General features: G+C 48.6%; 1 protein-coding gene across 8 annotated transcripts in view; it reads right to left on the bottom strand.

The window, feature by feature from the left end:
* DOP1B (DOP1 leucine zipper like protein B) overlaps nt 1–18,283 on the bottom strand; it is a 112,741-nt gene that overhangs the window by 31,167 nt on the left and 63,291 nt on the right. For all 8 annotated transcript variants that reach the window (XR_003518071.1, XR_003518073.1, XR_003518072.1 and 5 more), the window contains 6 exons: nt 16,281–16,965; nt 13,732–14,003; nt 6,466–6,618; nt 5,674–5,774; nt 4,810–5,000; nt 441–2,070 (listed from right to left, as the gene is read on the bottom strand). Coding sequence is in view for 5 of the 8 variants with exons in the window: in XM_027584112.1 (XP_027439913.1) it covers nt 441–2,070; nt 4,810–5,000; nt 5,674–5,774; nt 6,466–6,618; nt 13,732–14,003; nt 16,281–16,965 (3,032 nt within the window). In the remaining 3 variants the exon portion in view is untranslated. The remainder of the gene's footprint in view (nt 1–440; nt 2,071–4,809; nt 5,001–5,673; nt 5,775–6,465; nt 6,619–13,731; nt 14,004–16,280; nt 16,966–18,283) is intronic.

Genomic DNA, 18,283 nt, shown 5'->3' with positions numbered 1-18,283 from the left:
ATGAGGCTGTCAGGTTTTTAATCCTACCTATAAAGGCAGACACCAGAGAGCTAGCACTATCTTCAATGAACTGGGGCCCTCATAATGAAATCTTGTTATAATAATGAGGGGCATTTTTTGTGCTATTTTACATTCATTCAGTTACTTTGGAAAAAATGTTTTCAGATGTTTTAGAATTTCTGTGAAGGTGATGCATGTTTTTATTTCTGTTTTGCAAAAGTCACGGCGAGTGGCTGCAACGCTCAGCTAACCTGGGTGTCTGTGTGGAATCAAAAATGAAGGACGTGAGCATTTTGTTCCTGGCTACCCCCTCTTGACAGTGCTAAATTGGCTTCTGATTAGGCTGAAATTATCCTCCACCTGGCTTCTAGGGCACATCAGCCATTTGTCACAAACACTGGCTTCATAGTAGTGATAACGTATCAAACGGTTTGCCATACCTGATAGAGAGCTTCACAGATTCGCTCTCATACTGCTTGACCAGCTCATCCAAATTTTTGCAAATCTGGACAATGAAAGGGGTCACTGTCCAGCCCAGGGACTTTCCAAAGTACGGTAAGGAATGCGTGACCAAGCTCACCCAGGCCGGGTGCATGCCGTAGCCGTAGGCCGGCTGCAGCCCCCGCACCACGGCGGCCACCAGCAGCCCCTGGGAGGTGAGCGGGTGGGGCTGCACGTACTGCATGGCGCTGATGGCCTGCTGGAAGTTCAGGGCCCTCCGCCACTCCCGGGACAGTTCCGGCTGATTTTCGGCCTCCTCTTGGACCTGGCCCAGGTGATGTTCCAAGACAATGAGCACCTGCAGGAGCTTCAGCAACTCGATCTGCAGGGGGTGCTCACTCCAGATCTGATCCTGGCCCAGGTTGATGAGACTCTCCTCAAAGAGGCTCTCCTCCTGCGGGGCCCGGCCTCGCTCGGCCGTGGCCAGTCCATAGCGCTTCTGGCTCGTGTACATGGACGCGGACAGCGAAAGCAGGACAAACTCCTGAACTTTGCACCTCTGCAGTAAGCTGTGAATGAACCCCACGTTCTTCCCCTCGGCCGACTTGGCCACGGAGACCAGCTGCAGCATTATTCTAATCAAAACCTCCACGCTCTTGACCTGCACGTCCCGGTTGCCAAGGACGTCCCGGTGGGAGACCTTCAGGTAACAAGGGTAATAGCTGCGCAGGAAACTGAGGCACAGGTAGGTGAGGAGCTCGATCAGCAGAGAGTGGGGACACACGCTGGGAGACTGGGTCTGGAGTTTTCCATAGAAACTCTGGCCAACAAGGGCCTCCTGGTGGCGAGCGAGGAGATTGGAGATGAGGTTGAGGTGTGCGGTGGAGCTGGTGTCCATGCTGGTCCTGGACACTGCCTCGACAAACTCCTTGGGGTTGGTTTTGAGCACGGCCTCTAACACGGAGAAGGCATAAAGAACTCGCCGGGAGTCGTAGGGCTGCAGGTAGAGCAGAATGTGCTTGAACAAGGCCTCGAGGGTCTCTCTCCTCTCTCGCTGCTGCTTCAGCAGCCGGGATGTGCTGAGCGCCTGGAGCTCCAAGTCGGCCTCCTCGTCACTGGAGAATGACTCCGAAGCCTGGGTCTTGTCTGAGTCCACGCGTGCCAGGCTTAATTTGGCACCGGACTTGAAGCTTTCTGCCTGGAAGGCCGCCAGCAAGGCTGAGCGCTTGGGGTAAACCCTGCTGCCCACGGGGATGGGCGCACAGCAGCTCTCCTCGTTGCTCAGCTCCTGCGGGTCGTGGGAAGGGGAGGAAGAGGAAGACGCGCGCTCGCTGTCCGTGTGCGCAGAGCTCGTGTCTGCAGACTCCGTGTGCTCGCTGCTGTCCAGGGCGCTGCAGGCCGTCCTGTCGGGAAGGTCCAGGTAGGAGGGAAGGTCGTCCTCGCTCAGCTCGCTGCCGGGTGAACACCTCTCTGGTTCCTTCTCCACCTCGGCCCAAATGGCCTCACGGTCGACGGTGGTGAACTGGCTCAGCGGCACGCCTTCTTCAGAGCTGCCTTCCTGACGCTCGGGTGCTCCACATGACTCTTTGAAGGGGGGTTTCTTCCTGTTAAACCAACGATGCAAGTCTTCTGAAAATTATAAAATGACAAATGACTTCAGGACAGAAGGGTTAGCTCTGATACATTAGTTCTAGAATCTTTATCTTAAAGCCAGACAGAAAGATTGATGTTATTTATTTTTTTAATAAAGATTTTATTCATTTATTTGACAGCGAGAGAGGGAACACAAGCGAAGGGAGTGGGAGAGGGAGAAGCAGGCTTCCCGCTGAGCAGGGAGCCTGATGCGGGGCTCGATCCCAGGACCCTGGGACCATGACCTGAAGGCAGACACTAACAACTGAGCCACAAAGGCGCCCCAGAAAGATTGATATTAATAAAATTCTCCCGTAAAACTAAGACACCAGAGTCTACATTGTATTATGGACAAAAGGCAGAGCAAGTAAAAGTGAATATGTCTTTTAAAATGTTCAGGGAATCAGATAATTTGGTTACACTGTCATAGAAAATACAAGTATCGCAACTTTTACGGGGAGGGTGAATAAAAAAAAAAAAGGCATATTATTTTGTTCCTTTCAAGAAATGAGTTTCAAGAAATGTATCCCACAGGAATGTCAGCAGGTTTTCAAAGCTGTAAGGTACTGCTGAACTGTCACGTGTGAAGACAAGCTGGAAAGTGAACAAAACATTGAGAGACTGAGAAAACTTGCCGCACATGTATGCTATGGAGGACTGTTTGGGTTTTTAAAAGATACACCTGTATCTTTTATTTTATTTTTCAAGATTTTATTTATTTATTCATGAGAGACAGAGAGAGAGAGAGAGGCAGAGGGAGAAGCAGGCGCAGGGAGCCCAATGTGGGACTCGATCCCAGGACCCTGGGATCATGACCTGAGCCGAAGGCAGACGCTTAACCAACTGAGCCACCCAGGCGTCCCTACACTTGTATCTTTTAATATACATACTGATATGGAGCAATGTGCGGGATGTATTAAGTAAAAGAAAAATCAAGCTGCAGAATCAAGCTGTATCGAATGAGCTCACTTAGGGGAGAGTATCTATAATAGGCGGCTCTGAAAAAAATCTGGAAGACTATCCACCAACCATCAACAGTACCTAGCTCTATTAGCGAGCACTGCAGGGGACTTCCGTGTGCGTTTTGACCTCCTTATTACTCCAGTTGTTAAAATAAGCATGTTAGTACTTCTGTAATCAGAAAATACGCAACACTTTAAAATACTCGGGTTTCCTTAAAAAGGAACAGCCAGAAAGCAGTGTTTGGTCGGTATGGCCAAACCTATTTACATATGCAGCTCTCAGCAAATCTATTCTGTGAGCATCAAGCAAGATTAGGAAAGGAAGAAGAACAAGACATTAGAAATAGATGAGCTGCCTAAGGCTCATGGTGATATTTTCAAAATAGGTATCTACAATATTACAGAGATAGGGTGGGGGGTAAAGCAGAACTCTTCCAGTTGCTTCCAGGCGAAGGACGTGGCAGGGAAAAGACATTTTCTCTTATTAGGAAGGTAGCAGGAAACACGGGTTAGAGGAAGCAGCAGGAAGTGCCCTGACTTTTAAAACCGGAATGTGTGGCGTGAGGACTTTCTTCTTCACGCAAGGGAACACTCAAAAATTTAGCTGCCCTAAATGACAGCCAAACTTTGAAGAAGGTGCTTTAGTTTATACTTCTTTGGATTTTACTTTCCTATAACATGGAATAATAGAATGCCTTCTCTTTGCGAAGGCAGCAGCTTTCTTTCCTAAAGGAAAACCAGAGGTTTCGGTTTTAGTCAGGGAACCTCGTAAAGAGAAGAAGCGTCTCAGAAATGGCTGCTTATGGGGGTGTTAGGCTGCTTCTCCCTGTAAGATCAGACTGGTACAAACAGAATATTTACAGCCCAGTGGGCTAAACAAGCTAACTCAAAGCTTGTAAAATCATCACTGAGAAAACGGCAGGAAGTCATAAAACACACCTACTGTGGGAAGTCATGTAGTTCACAAACTGTGCTAGGTCCTAATCACCCACATGTAATGCGCTCATCAGGTTTATTTCAGCCTCGGTTTTCTTCTTCCTACATATATTCTACTAATCTGTGCTAAAGATGCCTCTGGGAGCACCTGGGTGGCTCAGTCGGTTAAGCCTCTGGCTCTTGGTTTCCGCTCAGGTCGTGATAGGAAAAATGGACAGACAGGAAAGAAACCACTTACCTTGCTGTTGAAGGTTCACAAAGAAAAGTTATTTCCTAGATAAGTACAATTGACCAGATTACATGGAAATTTCAACTTCTCGGCCACTCACAGCTGGAGGCAACCTAAACTAGCCCTCGGTCTAAGCAGGGATCTGAAGAGAAGCGCCTGCCTAGCCAGACACTGAACTGCGACTCTTGTAAGTGAAGGCATTGGCCTGGGAGACACTGGGATGGAGGGTCTGTTACTCTTTCCTCCTACCTTAGGTGCATTTGAATTGTTTTCGGTAGGAAAAGAATAAAAAATCAGCTATTTTTATTGGAACATGGGTTACTAACGATTTCCTCTTTTAATAAAAAAAAAAAAAATCTGATTTTTCAGCAAAAACAACAAACCCACTCCCTAGCATTTCTAAGTGCTGGTTTGTCTGCTTACACCTGAAAAGTCCTCACAACTTTACAAAGTACCCGCATACTGCTGGAATCTAGCCAAATCACTGGGCGGGGCTAAGTGCCTTGACTGTCCCGACAGGTGGGGTCCAGGCGTCCCCTTGCTCCCTCCCAGGGCCAGAGGCCCTGGGGACACAGAGCTCCCCCCGGCCGCCCTGGGAGGTGTGCTCACCCGCTGAGTTCTCCTGCTTGAGGCAGTGAATGGAGGTCCTCTGGGTTTTGGGCTGGAGCAGGAGAAGGAGCATGGGTTCCAGGATGCGCGCCACATCACCAAGGGAGAGCGCCCGCACCAGCCAGCCCTGGGCTGCTGCGCTGATGGCGCCGTCCGTGCAGGCCAGGCTGTCCAGCACGACAAACAGGGATCTGTGGGTGGGAAGGGTACCATCGAGCCAGTGTCCGGTGATCCCGTGCACCACGATGCCCGTGGGGAGCTTCGCCCATGCTGGGCTTAGGAGACCCAAGCAAAGGCAAGGGATTTTCCAGCCCTAGAATCACTGGGGGAGCTTTTAAAATCCTGATGCCCAGGCTTCACCCCAAATTGATTAAATTGACTGTGGGGGTGGGCCCCCAGCATCAGAATCAGCTGGCATTTCTCTAAGGCTGTGTGTCTGGCCCCAGACACATGGAAACAAGGAAGGGAATTTTGTTTTTTTTAAGTGCAACAGATTATACCGCAATAAAATTCACATTCACATGGTCGATGACACACAAGTGTCCACACTCAGGGTAGCCACTGCCCTGATAAAGACCCAGATCACCTCCATTTCCCTACAAAGGTCCCCCGCCAAGGCGTGACCTCAAAGCTGCTCAGGTGATTCTGATGTACTGGGCTTCCTCCCACCAGGACAAAATTAAGAAAATTCCTACTACGTATTCACATGAATCTGGCCTAAAGTCACTCAGGGGATCATGGGAATCGTTTGCTGTGCATCCAGAAAATGGGGTGATGCTATCAATTCTACATATCCCCCTCCCCGGCCCAGCACAGTGCCCAGGAACCTCGGCGAAGCGTCCTGCGCGTTAAGGGCCATCTTACCTGTCAAAGGAGCGGTTGTGAGATGTCACACGACTGCCCTGCGTCTCTCTCGTCAGGTGCCAGATGACGGAGAACCTGAACAGAGCTTCCAGTCTTGTCCCCTGGATTAGGAAATAAACGGCAGTGAGGCGCCTACTTCCCTCACAGCACCCTGTTTGCAGTCACAGCAAACCCGACTTTAGTGACAAACAAGAGCTGAGCAGAATGACAGCAACATCAGCAGTGGTGCTGGGCCCTTGGTGTGCCTGGGGTCCCACTTGGCCGGGGGAAAGGAAGACCTGCATCCTCTCTTCCTTGCTTACTTGAACACAGTAAAGCATATTTTCAAGACTCCACATTAGCCATGTCCAGGGTCACACCTGGGCCTGTGGTCAAAGATCACAAGATCACACACCTTGGACGTGCCAGGCCCAAGTGGCTCAGAGAGCAAGGACACAACTTGACTGCAAAGGATGGCCAGGGTGACGCATTCTCTATGACTGCCTACTTCACCAGAGGCTCTAGGATCCCTGCAAGCACTCAGTGTCCCGCAAACATCATGGGAGTTGGGGGAGATTTCCCTGGTCTTAATATGGACACAACCCATGTTTTTAGAACTCTGAAGGGGATGGCCAGTGCTTCTGAAGGCCTCCCAGTCCTGAGATGCTGTAACACCTCTGCTTATTGATCAGGATGTCCACTGAGCCCCAGAAGGGTGGAGTACATGTAAGTCTACCCCGGACACGTACAGGGATGGGTGGCCTGGCAGTTGGGATCTTTGCAGGTCAGAGATGACAGGCTGCAAAGACTTACCTTATCAGGGTCCAGGAGGGCATGGCAGATGATATCTTCGCAGATGTTGGCCGTGGGGGCCAGGCAGTGCAGCCGGTAGAACAACTCTACACAGGTGATGTGATGCTCCCGGGTCTCCTTGTTCAGCTGATTCCAGAGCACACGAGCCACCCTCTGGGGCAGAAGGGAGACTGTGTGAACACAGGCAGCACCCATGCTTCTTCCTTGTGCCCGTCCAATCCCAGCCCCAAGGAACTGGATCCTCAATATACAAAGAAGTACCACCAACAAACAAAATGAAGCAAACCAAACCCCAAACCAAACCAAAACCCCACCAGGCGATGTTATTATAGGTTAAACCTGGAGGTGTCTCTATACCCAACGTAGGGCTCAAACTCATGATCCTGGGATCAGGAGTCACATGCTCTACTGAGTCTCCTTGAGCACTCCAAGGCTACTCTTTTTATTTTTTAAGTAAGCTCTATGGCCAGTGTGGGGCTTGAACTCATGACCCTGGGATCAGGCATCGTGTGCTCTATCCAATGAGCCAGCCAGGTGCTCCCTGAAACTTGGAAGTCTGAACTTGCAGCTAAGCACACTGCAGCTCTTGCCCAGACATTAACATTACTTTCAGAGAGGAAATCAACTGGAAGCAAGAACCTACTGGTTGACAAATCCTTTCGACAAGCACACTTGACCAAGTCTTACTGTGTGCTGGCACCGGGGGGCTGCAGAGCCGTGGGCTCCAGGAACTGTGGTGCATTTGCACGGGTCGCCAATCTCGACGCAGACACACTCACAGCACCTTACCACCTAGGGTTGGCATACATTGGTCACCACGCAGTACTGACGAAGAATCGTGGCTTTTAGCTTTAATTCCACAAACCTGTCTGTTCCCGTATCTGTGCACAGTGCCGTAGCAGATGCCCAGCTCACTTTCAGGACACAAATCCCATCCCAGATCAAGTCCTCCATCTCCTCAGCCCTGATCTTAGCTCCTTAAACATAACGGGGCCTGGAGCTGGCTGCATCCCCCCCCACCCCGAAGTCCCAGGGAGCACGGGAGGGGTGCTTGACCCAACTGGGTGAGACTCAAGGGGAAGGCTGGCTCCATTTCCGGGAGGGAATTTCTGAAGGCATTCTTCCAGGTCATGGGAAAAGACTGTGCCTCATAGACTGTGATATTTTTAAGTACATCTCAGGTCAAATGACTTCTTTTGGCCCATTTATTTCTATTTGACAAAACTATCTTCTCTGCTTAGATCAAATTAACCATTGACTGGCTCAAGCCCCTAACCATTATTTTCATTACTTTTTTAATCTAAGGGAATGTGATTTCCAATTATCGAATTGCAATGAAACCTCTGATACAAAACTTTTGATTAAGTAGAGTAGTTCCCTTACTTGCAGCCCCTGGGGGCAAATTTATGTGGAAGAGACTTTTTCTGGAAGTTTGATTTTTTTTTAAATTTTTTTTTAAGATTTTATTTATTTATTTGACAGAGAGAGACACAGTGAGAGCAGGAACACAAGCAGGGAGAGTGGGAGAGGGAGAAGCAGGCTTCCCGCCGAGCAAGGAGCCCGATGTGGGGCTCGATCCCAGGACCCTGGGATCATGACCTGAGCCGAAGGCAGACGCTTAACGACTGAGCCACCCAGGCGCCCCTTTCTGGAAGTTTTAAAACAATGTTTTTTGAAGCGTTAAGGAGTTGGTGTTGATCACAAAACACAGGCTTGTTCCTTCATCTGTGTTAAGCTTCTCAGTCCCCATGTTCTGAACCCTTTCTCAGTGAACTGAATTCTGCCATTACCACCTGATTAGAAAGGTCAGGGCCACTCGTGGGATAGCGGACCTTATTCTTTGCATCGTGGGCATTGCAAACGCTGGCATGTGGGTTGTTCCGTGGGAATGAGAAAAGGGCTAGGAGATCTGGAACCAGCCCTACACCTGAGTCCAAGAACTGGGGCGTGGCCTGGCTGTTGGTGCAGGTGGCTTTGCTGCCTGCCATCCACATGTTGACATGGGCAGGCACCAGCCACTGCTGCCGCTCTGGACGGCTGGATGCTCTATAAAGTGCACTCCAGTGCCTGGCAAGTGGTAAGGACTCAGATATGCACCAAATCGGACTCAAAATAAAAACCAAGGCTTCAGAAAGAACTCAGAAAAGCCTACTTTCCGAAAACATCATTAAGGGTACATCGTCAAAACAAGAGTATTTAATGCAGTCACTTTTATTCTATGGATAGCTTTCCAAAGATTCACAGACCAAATTCTTTCTTCTGTTCTCGTCCCTGTGCCTTATAACACAGTGACCCCACACTTCTCAGCTATATGCAGGAGCAAGGAAGGACGTGCCTCGTCACTGCTGCTGTATTAACACTGTTCCTGGTCCTGAGATCCACACGGACTCAACTCTGGTAAGAAAGCAAGGGAGCGGGGTATGAGGGGCTCAGGCTGAACAGCAATCAAATAAGGCTCCACCAGGACCTGGCACCGCAGATGGGGTCTGAGTACACAAGTTAGTCTGGCTGTGTGAGGAGCTCTGTAAACTCTCCCAGAAAAAACTACCATAACTGATGAAAATTATAAAAAAATAAAACAATCAAACATTTAGAGTCTCTGGAAATTATCCTAGGGGCATTCAGGCAAGAAAGGAGCATTTATTCAAGAAATTCTACTAAATTCCAGTAAAAGCAACGAGTCTGGGGCGGTGGAACTGCGACTCTATGCACCCTGCTCAGCCCAGCTTGGTGTGACAAGGAACGTGACTATCCACTCCAGGAGGGCTCCCCTCCCCTCAGGTCCCAGTCCAAGGCTCTGCATCTCCATGGAACGAGCAGACCACAGCATTTCACACCCCGTCCTCACTCCTGGGTGGAGGCTGTATCCAGACGCTGCAGGCCAGGGGTGCTGGAGTTCCCATCGTTCTTACCCTAGCGGGCTTGTGGGGGTATGTTACACGCTCCGAGAAGCTCAGATGACTAGAGGCCAGGGCCCCTGAGGGCAACCCACAGGGCTAGCCCTCCAAGAGAGACAGCTAACTGTCCCAGTCCCAGCTCTTCCTGAGCAACGGGATGCAGAGACTGCCCAGAGCGAGGGGCAGGCCATGACACAGAGGGCTCCCGCAAGGAAAGTGTGAGGAAGTTCAAGCCTAGCAGTGCTCTCAAGAACAACGGAATTCTGTAGTAAGTAATTACCACGAGCCTGGTAGCTCCACAACAGCAACAAGTTAAACCACAGGCCAGCTCGTTTATCAGAAACAACCAGGACAAGAGATAGCTAGGAAGAACCCTTGTGGGTAAACAAAACAACTCATAGGCTGGCCTCAAAAAACTACCAGACTATGGAGTAACGTATGCCTTTGGGCATTGTTGAAAACATGAGAGCAGTGAGCCAGCCAGCAGTTCGGGGAGCCTAACGGCTGGGTGTGATAGCGACAGAGACAGCCTACAGAGAGAGCAGGGAAGGAGACGGTCAGTGAGAACCCTGCTAAGATCACCGCCATTGCAGGGTGACCATACATCCCTCCAGGGAGCAGCGCCAAAGGACTCACATGGCAGGGGAGGCAGACTCCACCAAGACAGTCTAGGCAAGTCACCGAACAGTGAACAACAGATGAGGACAAATCAAGATTAGGGGGGTGGTCAGAATACAGTAAAGTTGCTATGATACGCTATCTAAAATATCCAGTCTTCAATAAAAACTGTAAAATAATAAAACATGCAAAGAAACAAGAAAATACGACACTCACACAAGGGGAAAAAGTGGGCAACGAAGGCATCTGTGAGAGCAACTGGGCGTCAGATTTATTCAACAAAGACCTCAAAGTAGCCATTATAAGTCTGTTCAAATAAGTAAAGGAAACCATGTTTAAATAAGTAAAGGAAGGCATGATGACAATTTCCCATCAAGCAGACGATGTCAACAGTGGCTCAGTCGTTAAGCGTCTGCCTTCGGCTCAGGTCATGATCCCGGGGTCCTGGGATCGAGTCCTGCATCCAGCTCCCTGCTCAGTGGGGAGCCTGCTTCTCCCTCTCCCTCTGCTGCTCCCCCTGCTTGTGCTCTCTCTCACTCGCTCTAATAAATAAATGAAATCTTAAAAAATAAAAAGGTTGAGTAAAACACAAGGCACATAGGTATCACTGGAACACTCAGAAACACACGTGCAGGTGGCAGCATAGAAGAGGGAGGCGGGAGCCCCGGTGTGCTGGGGTAAGGCTAGGGCCCGTGCACGGACTGAGTCCACAAGTGAAGGGCCGGGAATGGAGAAGGAAGGTGCTGAGAAAAAAAATAATAATAACTGAAATGAAACTTTCACCCCTCAGGGGGCTCAGCGGCTCATCTGAGTGGACAGAAGGAAGACTTGGTGAAGAAAATGGATTGACAGAAATGATGCAATCTGAAGAACAGAGAGAAAAAAGAATGAAGAAAAATGCACAGGGCCTTAGAGAAATGTGGGCCACCGTCAAGGGCAGCAGCACACCCACAGAGGGAGTGCTGGGGGAGGAGAAAGAGGAAGGAGCGGGAGAAGTATGCGCAGAAGTAGCGGACGAAACCTTCCCCAACTGATAAAAGAGCATTAATCTATATATTCAAGAAGCTTGAAGAATTCCGAGTAGGATACACTCCACAGGATCTACACTGGACACCCCACAAGGAGATGCTAACAAAGACAGAGAGAAAATCTTGAAAGCAGCAAGAGAAAAACCACTCCTCATTAAGAAGGGAAACCCAAGAAGAAGAGCTGCCTTTTCACAAGAAATGCCGGAGGCAAGAAGACAGCGGGATCACGTCTCCAAACGGTGAATTCCAGTGTAAGTTCAAACGTTCACATGAGCATTTGTTACGGATTATTGACAAAGTGCTGTTGGGGCGCCTGGGTGCCTTAGTTAAGCATCTGACTCTTGATTTTGGCTCAGGTCATGATCTCAGGGTTGTGAGATCAAGCCCCGCGATGGGCTCCATGCTGGGTGTGGAGCCTGCTTAGGTTTCTCTCTCTCTCCCTCTGCTTCCCACACCCCCTCCCCCGTGCTCCGTGCACACGTGTTCTCTCTCTCAAAAAAAGTGCTGCTTTACTTAAATATTGCATATTCAAGCATATCAGTGGCTGATTAAAGTATAATTTATTCTTATATTCCAAGTTTTGAAAGAAAAGAAAAAACCTAACCAAGAACATTATATCTAGTAAAACTATCTTCCACAAAAGGAGACATAAAGACATTTCCAGATAACAAACACTGAGGGAATTTGTTGCCAGCAGACCTGTTTTATAAGAAACACTGAAGGAAGTTCTGGTGGGGGGAACGGGTAAATGGGGGATGGGCATTAAGGAGGGCACTTCACGGAATGAGCACTGGGTATTGTATGCAACTGATGAGTCATTAAATTCTACCTCTGAAACTCATAATACACTACAGGTTAATTAATTGAATTTAAATTAAAAAAAAAATCAAAACAGAAACACTAAAGAAACTTCTTTGAGGTGAAAACAACTGACCCCAGATAGTTAATCAAATCCATACAAAAAGCACCAGTAAAGGTAACCAGGTAGCTCTAAAAAGACAGCATAAATGCATATCTCCTTTCTTTCAACTGATATTTTTGAAAAGGTTGAGGAGGGCACCTGGCGGCTCAGTCGGTTAAGCATCTGCCTTCGGCTCAGGTCATGATCTTGGGGTCCTGGGATTGAGCCCCGTGTTAGGCTCCCTGCTCAGTGGGGAGCTTGCTCCTTCTTCTCCCTCTGCCTGCCCTAGCTCCCCCTGCTTGTGGTCTCTCACTCGCTCTCTCTCAAATAAATAAAATCTTAAAAAAAAAAATTGAGTAAAACGCAAGGCATACAGGCATCACTGTGCTATTACTGGAACACGCAGCAACACACAGCTCCAAAAATATGCTGAGAAAAATCATTAAAGCGATTAAAACATTACACTGGAAAATATCCATTTGCTGAAAAATAAAACAGTAAAGGAGAGGGGTGCCTGGGTGGCTCAGTAGTTAAGTGTCTGCCTTCGGCTCAGGTCATGATCCCGGGGTCCTGGGATCGAGCCCCGCATCAGGCTCCCTGTTCAGCGGGAAGCCTGCTTCTCCCTCTCACACTCCCCCTGTTTGTGTTCCCTCTCTTGCTGTGTCTCTGTCAAATAAATAAATAAAATCTTAAAAAAAAAACAAACAGTAAAGGAGGGAAAACAAAAAACAGGGAAAACAGTAAGTAAAATGGCACACTTCTGTGAATACAGTAAAAACCACTGAATTGTGCACTTCAAGTGGGTGATTTGTATGGTATGTGAATTATAGCTAAACATAGCTGTTATTAATAACAACAAAAAGAAACAAAGCTGCGAGTTGGCCTCAGTTATGTGACCTGCTTGAGAAGAGCTCATCCCAAACAGGGAAAAGGCAGCCTATCTCAAAGGCTTTCAAAAGTGCACAGGCTGTTAGGACCTGAAGGGACAGTGGAGTTTCCATTATCTCATTCACCCATAAGATATACAAAATCTCTCTTCCTAACTGTCAAAACTTTTCAGGGTGTCTGTGGCCCCATCACCGCAGGTCCCGGTGAGTGGCCACATCCCTATCTGCACCACATGACCTCCTACCCCCCATCAATGCTGCGTGGGCTGGAGAAGCAGAAGCTGCTGACCCAAGGGTGCCTCACCGACAGACTGTTTAATAGCCCTGACCCGTTAGTTCAGACTTGACAGCCCCCCCAGGTGACACCCTGTGAGACCCAGCTGCATTCCGCTCTCACCCTCTGGCATCCGTGGGCACTAACTCTATAATATACTTCACTTTTTCTCATGAGCTCGCTGGAACTGCTTTTAGGTTTTTGCAATTAAATAAGCCCTATCATATGTAGCTTTAAGCGATTTTACTTTGTCTCCTCAAAGAGGGACGCAACACCTGCTCACCATCTTCAGCAATCATCTTTCCGAAGTTTGCCAAGTACTAAGTTTTCCTTGAGGTTAACTAGCTTCAAAGCCTTTAACCTTATAAATTAGGGCACAGTCTCTTCTTCTGCATATTCAGATAACTTAACAATCCTTACATGTGAAGTCCGGTCAGCCTAAAACCGAGCACAAATATTTACCGAATTCTTGCTGCAGAGCCAGAAACTGTGCCACAGCCTGGGACAGGGGGCTAGGCAAGGCAGGCACAGGTCTCAAACAACCCTCTGGGGCTGTCACGAGAGCCGCCATATCCCGACCACAGTGACTACCACCTCGCGGACTACTTTAAACAGATGGTTGGGAAGGGGGTCTCACCCACCTCCTCCTAGTGGGAAATACCTGATAGAAGTCTGTCTTCTCCGCAATGACTTTCAATATTCCTGGACCAATGGGAGGAACTGTCACCATCTGCAGCTTGCCGAAAAATGGGTTGTGTCCAGAGCTTTTATAGCGTTTCATCTTGTCTTCGATGACAATGGCTAGGGACTGGGAATGGTTGATCACCTCTAGCAGGGTGGAGATGGCCACGTTCTGGAGGAAGCAGTCAGTCACACAGCAGCTAACGGTCATGAGGGATCTCAGCCACGACGGGAAACTGCAATCGCCGGCTCCTGCAAGGAAGCCAGTTAGACAGACAAAACCACGTGAAGATGGCTCGCAAAGTGCAGATTCCAAGACACCCTGAGAGCCACACGTCAGGTGGTCAGCAGTGTGATAATAACCTTCTGGTGGTGACATGATTATCAGTCATCATTCGGGGCCAGGGACGAAGGAGACTGAGTCTGCTTTTAGAAGCTGGTCAGGTTATTCGAATTCTAAAAATGTCAATCTCAGGACTTCGAGATGACCCAGAGTGTCTATCTTTTATTTAAAAAAATTTATTTTTAGGGCGCCTGGGTGGCTCAGTTGGTTAAGCGACTGCCTTCAGCTCAGGTCACGATCCTGGAGTCCCAGGATCGAGTCCCCGCATCGGGCTCCCTGCTCAGCGGGGAGTCTGCTTCTCCCTCTGACCTTCCTCCCTCTTATGCTCTCTCTCTACCATTCTCTCTCTCAATAAAAAAAAAAAATCTTTAAAAAAATTATTTTTATCTTTTTTAAAGATTTTATTTATTTTTTGACAGAGAGAGACACAGCGAGAGAGGGAACACAAGCAGGGGAAGTGGGAGAGGGAGAAGCAGGCTTCCTGCCGAGCAGGGAGCCCGATGCAGGGCTCGATCCCAGGACTCCGGGATCATGACCTGAGCCGAAGGCAGACGCTTAACGACTGAGCCACCCAGGCGCCCCTTATTTTTAAAATTTACATATAGAACTCATGTTACAAATTTCTTTTAAATTTACATATAGTAAATCCACATTTGTGGGTGTAGAGTTCAAAATGTTTTTCCAAGGCTCTCTTGATGGTGGGACACACGGCATTAGCTTTAAAAGAGGCCTAAAATTGGGGCGCCTGGGTGGCTCAGATGGTTAAGCGTCTGCCTTCAGCTCAAGTCATGATCCCAGGGTCCTGGGATCCAGCCCCACATTGGACTCCCCACTCAGCAGGGAGCCTGCCTCTCCCTCACCCTCTGTCCCTCCCCCCGACTCATGCTCTGTCTCAAATGAATAAATAAAATCTTAAAAAAAAAAAAAAAAAAGAGGCCCAAAATAAACTGTGGACTTGAATTCTAAGTGCTGAGCCTCCAAGTACAGCGTCATCTGCAGCTGACGAGCCAAGAGACAAACTACACAGGAAATTTACTGTAATGTCTACAAAAGGGGACAGCTTGGTCCTGTGTTCCCACCAACTTAATCACTTCTTTCTTGTTTTCCACCTTCCTCTCTTTTTTCTTTAAAGTGTTCACTGCCTGCTAAGGACTGAATTGTGTCTGCCCCAAATCCATATGTTGAAGCCCCAAAGCCTAATGTGATGGCATTCAGAGGTGGGGCCCTCATGATGGGATTAGCACCCCTATAATAAGACACCAGTGAGACCCCCCCATCCCCCCAGGATGTGAGCACCCTGTGAGAAGGTGGTCATCTATAACCAAGGGGAGAGCTCTCATCAGAAACTGATGATGCTGGCACCCTGATCTCAAACTTCTAGCCTTCAGAACTCTGAGAAAGACATTTCTGTTGCTTGAGCCACTCAATCTGTGGTATTCTGTTATGGCAGCCTGAGCTTCTAAGACACTGCCTGTTATGGGTTGAACTGTGTCCCCCCAACTCCCCAAAATTCTTATGTTGTAGTCATAAGTCCCTTTAGGACCTGAGAATGTGACCTTATTTGGAAATAGGGTTGATGCAGATGTAATGAGTTCAAACAAGGTCATATTGGAGTGGGCCCCTAATCCAATATAACTGGTGTCCTCATAAAAAGGAAACTGAACACAGGACGTATACACATACACAGGGGGAATCCACGCAAAGACTGGAGTTATGATGTCATGAGCCAAGGAACTACCAGAAGCTAGGGGCGAGGCTAGAACACATCCTTCTGAACCTTCAAAGGGAGAACAGCCCTGCCAATATGCTGATCTCAGACTTCTGCCTCCAGAACTGTGAGGCAGTACATTTTTGTTGTTTAAGTCACTTAGTTTGTGGTACTTCGTTACGGCAATCTTAGCAAACGAACACAAATCCTTAACAACCGGTCTGATGAACTAGTCTATTTCCTGATTATCATGAAGCACCTTTTATGTTCCAGACCTCTTAATGGGCTGTTGCGGGACACCTCAAGTTTAAAAATACGGTCCCAGCCTCACCAATCTGCCATCTTCAAGAAGCAAGTCAAAAGCACACACCACGAACGACAAAAGCGCACGTGGCAGAGGGGGGTTTGGCTCGTCTGTAAACACCAGCTACGTGACAGGACTCCTCAGGGCGGACCCCGGGGCGGGCAGCCCTCTCACCGGGAAGCTGGAAGAGCGTTTCGCAGAGCCGCTCTGTCTCCTGCTCGGACAGGTAGACAGGGAAGGTGGCGCAGTCCAGCAGCAGGCGGCAGGCAGCAGCGAAGGCTTCCCGGCAGCCCTCTCCAGAGCTGCCCAGCTCGATGACCACCTGTTCCACAGCCCAGTCCCCCTCCTTTTTTCGGCCAGGGCTCCTGGGCAGAGGCGATGGCAACTCTGCACTTTTTGTCTTAAATGGAGACCCTCGAGCTGTGAACAAGTCTGAGAGCATCTGCTTAAACTGGGGCACGCTGATGGGCTTCGCGTCCGACGGGTTCTTCCTGTTGGAGTCACTGCCCGCCGAGCTCGGCGGCCCACCCTCGTCCCTCTGGCCCGCGGGCTCCTCACACTGGCTCTCTTCTCTGGACCCCGTCAGCCGCACTCCAAAAATGTTCTTGTGGGCAAAGTTGGCAATCAGCTCCTGGATGCAAACAAACGTCCTCTGCATACTCCCACCCTTCTTCCAAACATCATCTTTTTCAGGAGAAACCCTGGGGACCCTCCAGCGCTCCGAGAGCTCTGGCGACGAGGCGCTGAGCCCGATCCCGCTGTCTTCAGATTTAAGGGGAGGAAACGAAGCATCTTCATCAGCCGGAATCACTGCCTTTGTGTCTATAATCATTTCACTGTTTTCACCTTTTACTGGACTCTGCAAAAAAAAAAAAAAAAAAAAAGATGGAAATTTGTGTTGTACCCATCTCGTGAGGCCAAGGAATTCGAGTATCAGCTGAATCGGGCAAACCATGAATAGGTACTTCCTGTTTTTCGAAATCCTTATTCTCTACACCAAGAGAACCCCTGTGTAAAAGTGTATAATAAAATGAGGAAGGCACAGCACAGGGAAGGACCGGGAGCAAGTCTGAAGAGGAGGCTGCTGGGACCCCATGCTCTCTGGGCAGGCGGGTTTTGAGCCCACTTTGTATTATTTATTTAGGTTCAAGGTTCAAAAACGTTATTTAAAAACAGTTTCTGACATGGGGCGCCTGGGTGGCTCAGTCGTTAAGCGTCTGCCTTCGGCTCAGGTCATGATCCCAGGGTCCTGGGATCGAGCCCCGCATCGGGCTCCCTGCTCCGTGGGAAGCCTGCTTCTCCATCTCCCACTCCCCCTGCCTGTGTTCCTCTCTCTCGCTGTCTCTCTCTGTCAATTAAATAAATAAAATCTTTAAAAAAATAAAATAAAAAAAATAAAAAGTTTCTGACATATTTAAATTAAAAAAACTGAACGAGGACATTGGGCTGAGGGTAAGATAAAGGCATGAAGAAATGACATGAGAGCAGAAAGCCAGAATAAAGTGCTTACCCATGTGTGTATAGTACCCGCCCACCCATCCACGTGCCCACCCTCTGTGTGCACACACGTGCACTCCATAGTTTTTTCAAAGGGATGACACTGCAACCTATAATCAGCCAACCTCTCCTCTTACACTGCTAATGTAGATAATATTCCATTAAATTTAAAACATTTCAGCATTTAAACCACCGTGCTCTATAGGAAACACTGAAATAGTACACACTTTGTGAAACACTGATAATTGTATTTGAAGACACAGGCTTATGAAACTTTGAATCTTCAATCATTTAAGGGACTTTTTAAAATTAGCTATAATAGCTAGAAGAACAATAAAAGGACTAACTTTGGAAGGGAAATTAACAGTCTGTGAGTAAGTCTGCACCTTGAGCGCTGGGAGCAGCTCCCTTTGTGGAGTGCCTGCTGCCCAGTCGGCTTGCGCTCCCGCCACAGCTGCACTGAATGGGTGTCAAGGGCAGAGTTTTCAAAGCCTTAAGCAAAGTAAAAAATAAAAATAATCCAACGACTGCAGGCCTTGAACTGCTTGGGGAACTCTGTTACCATCTTCTGGGAGGACCGTTTGGCAACATCCTTGCCAATTTAGAAGGAGCATGCATCTCTCCCAGTTTACAAAGAAATGGGTTTGACTGCAAGGAGAGCGATTGATCCTTCAGAGAAA

The sequence above is a fragment of the Zalophus californianus genome, chromosome 1, assembly GCF_009762305.2.
Source record: "Zalophus californianus isolate mZalCal1 chromosome 1, mZalCal1.pri.v2, whole genome shotgun sequence".
Lineage (NCBI taxonomy): Eukaryota > Metazoa > Chordata > Mammalia > Carnivora > Otariidae > Zalophus > Zalophus californianus.
This window is presented reverse-complemented; position numbering and strand designations above follow the sequence as displayed.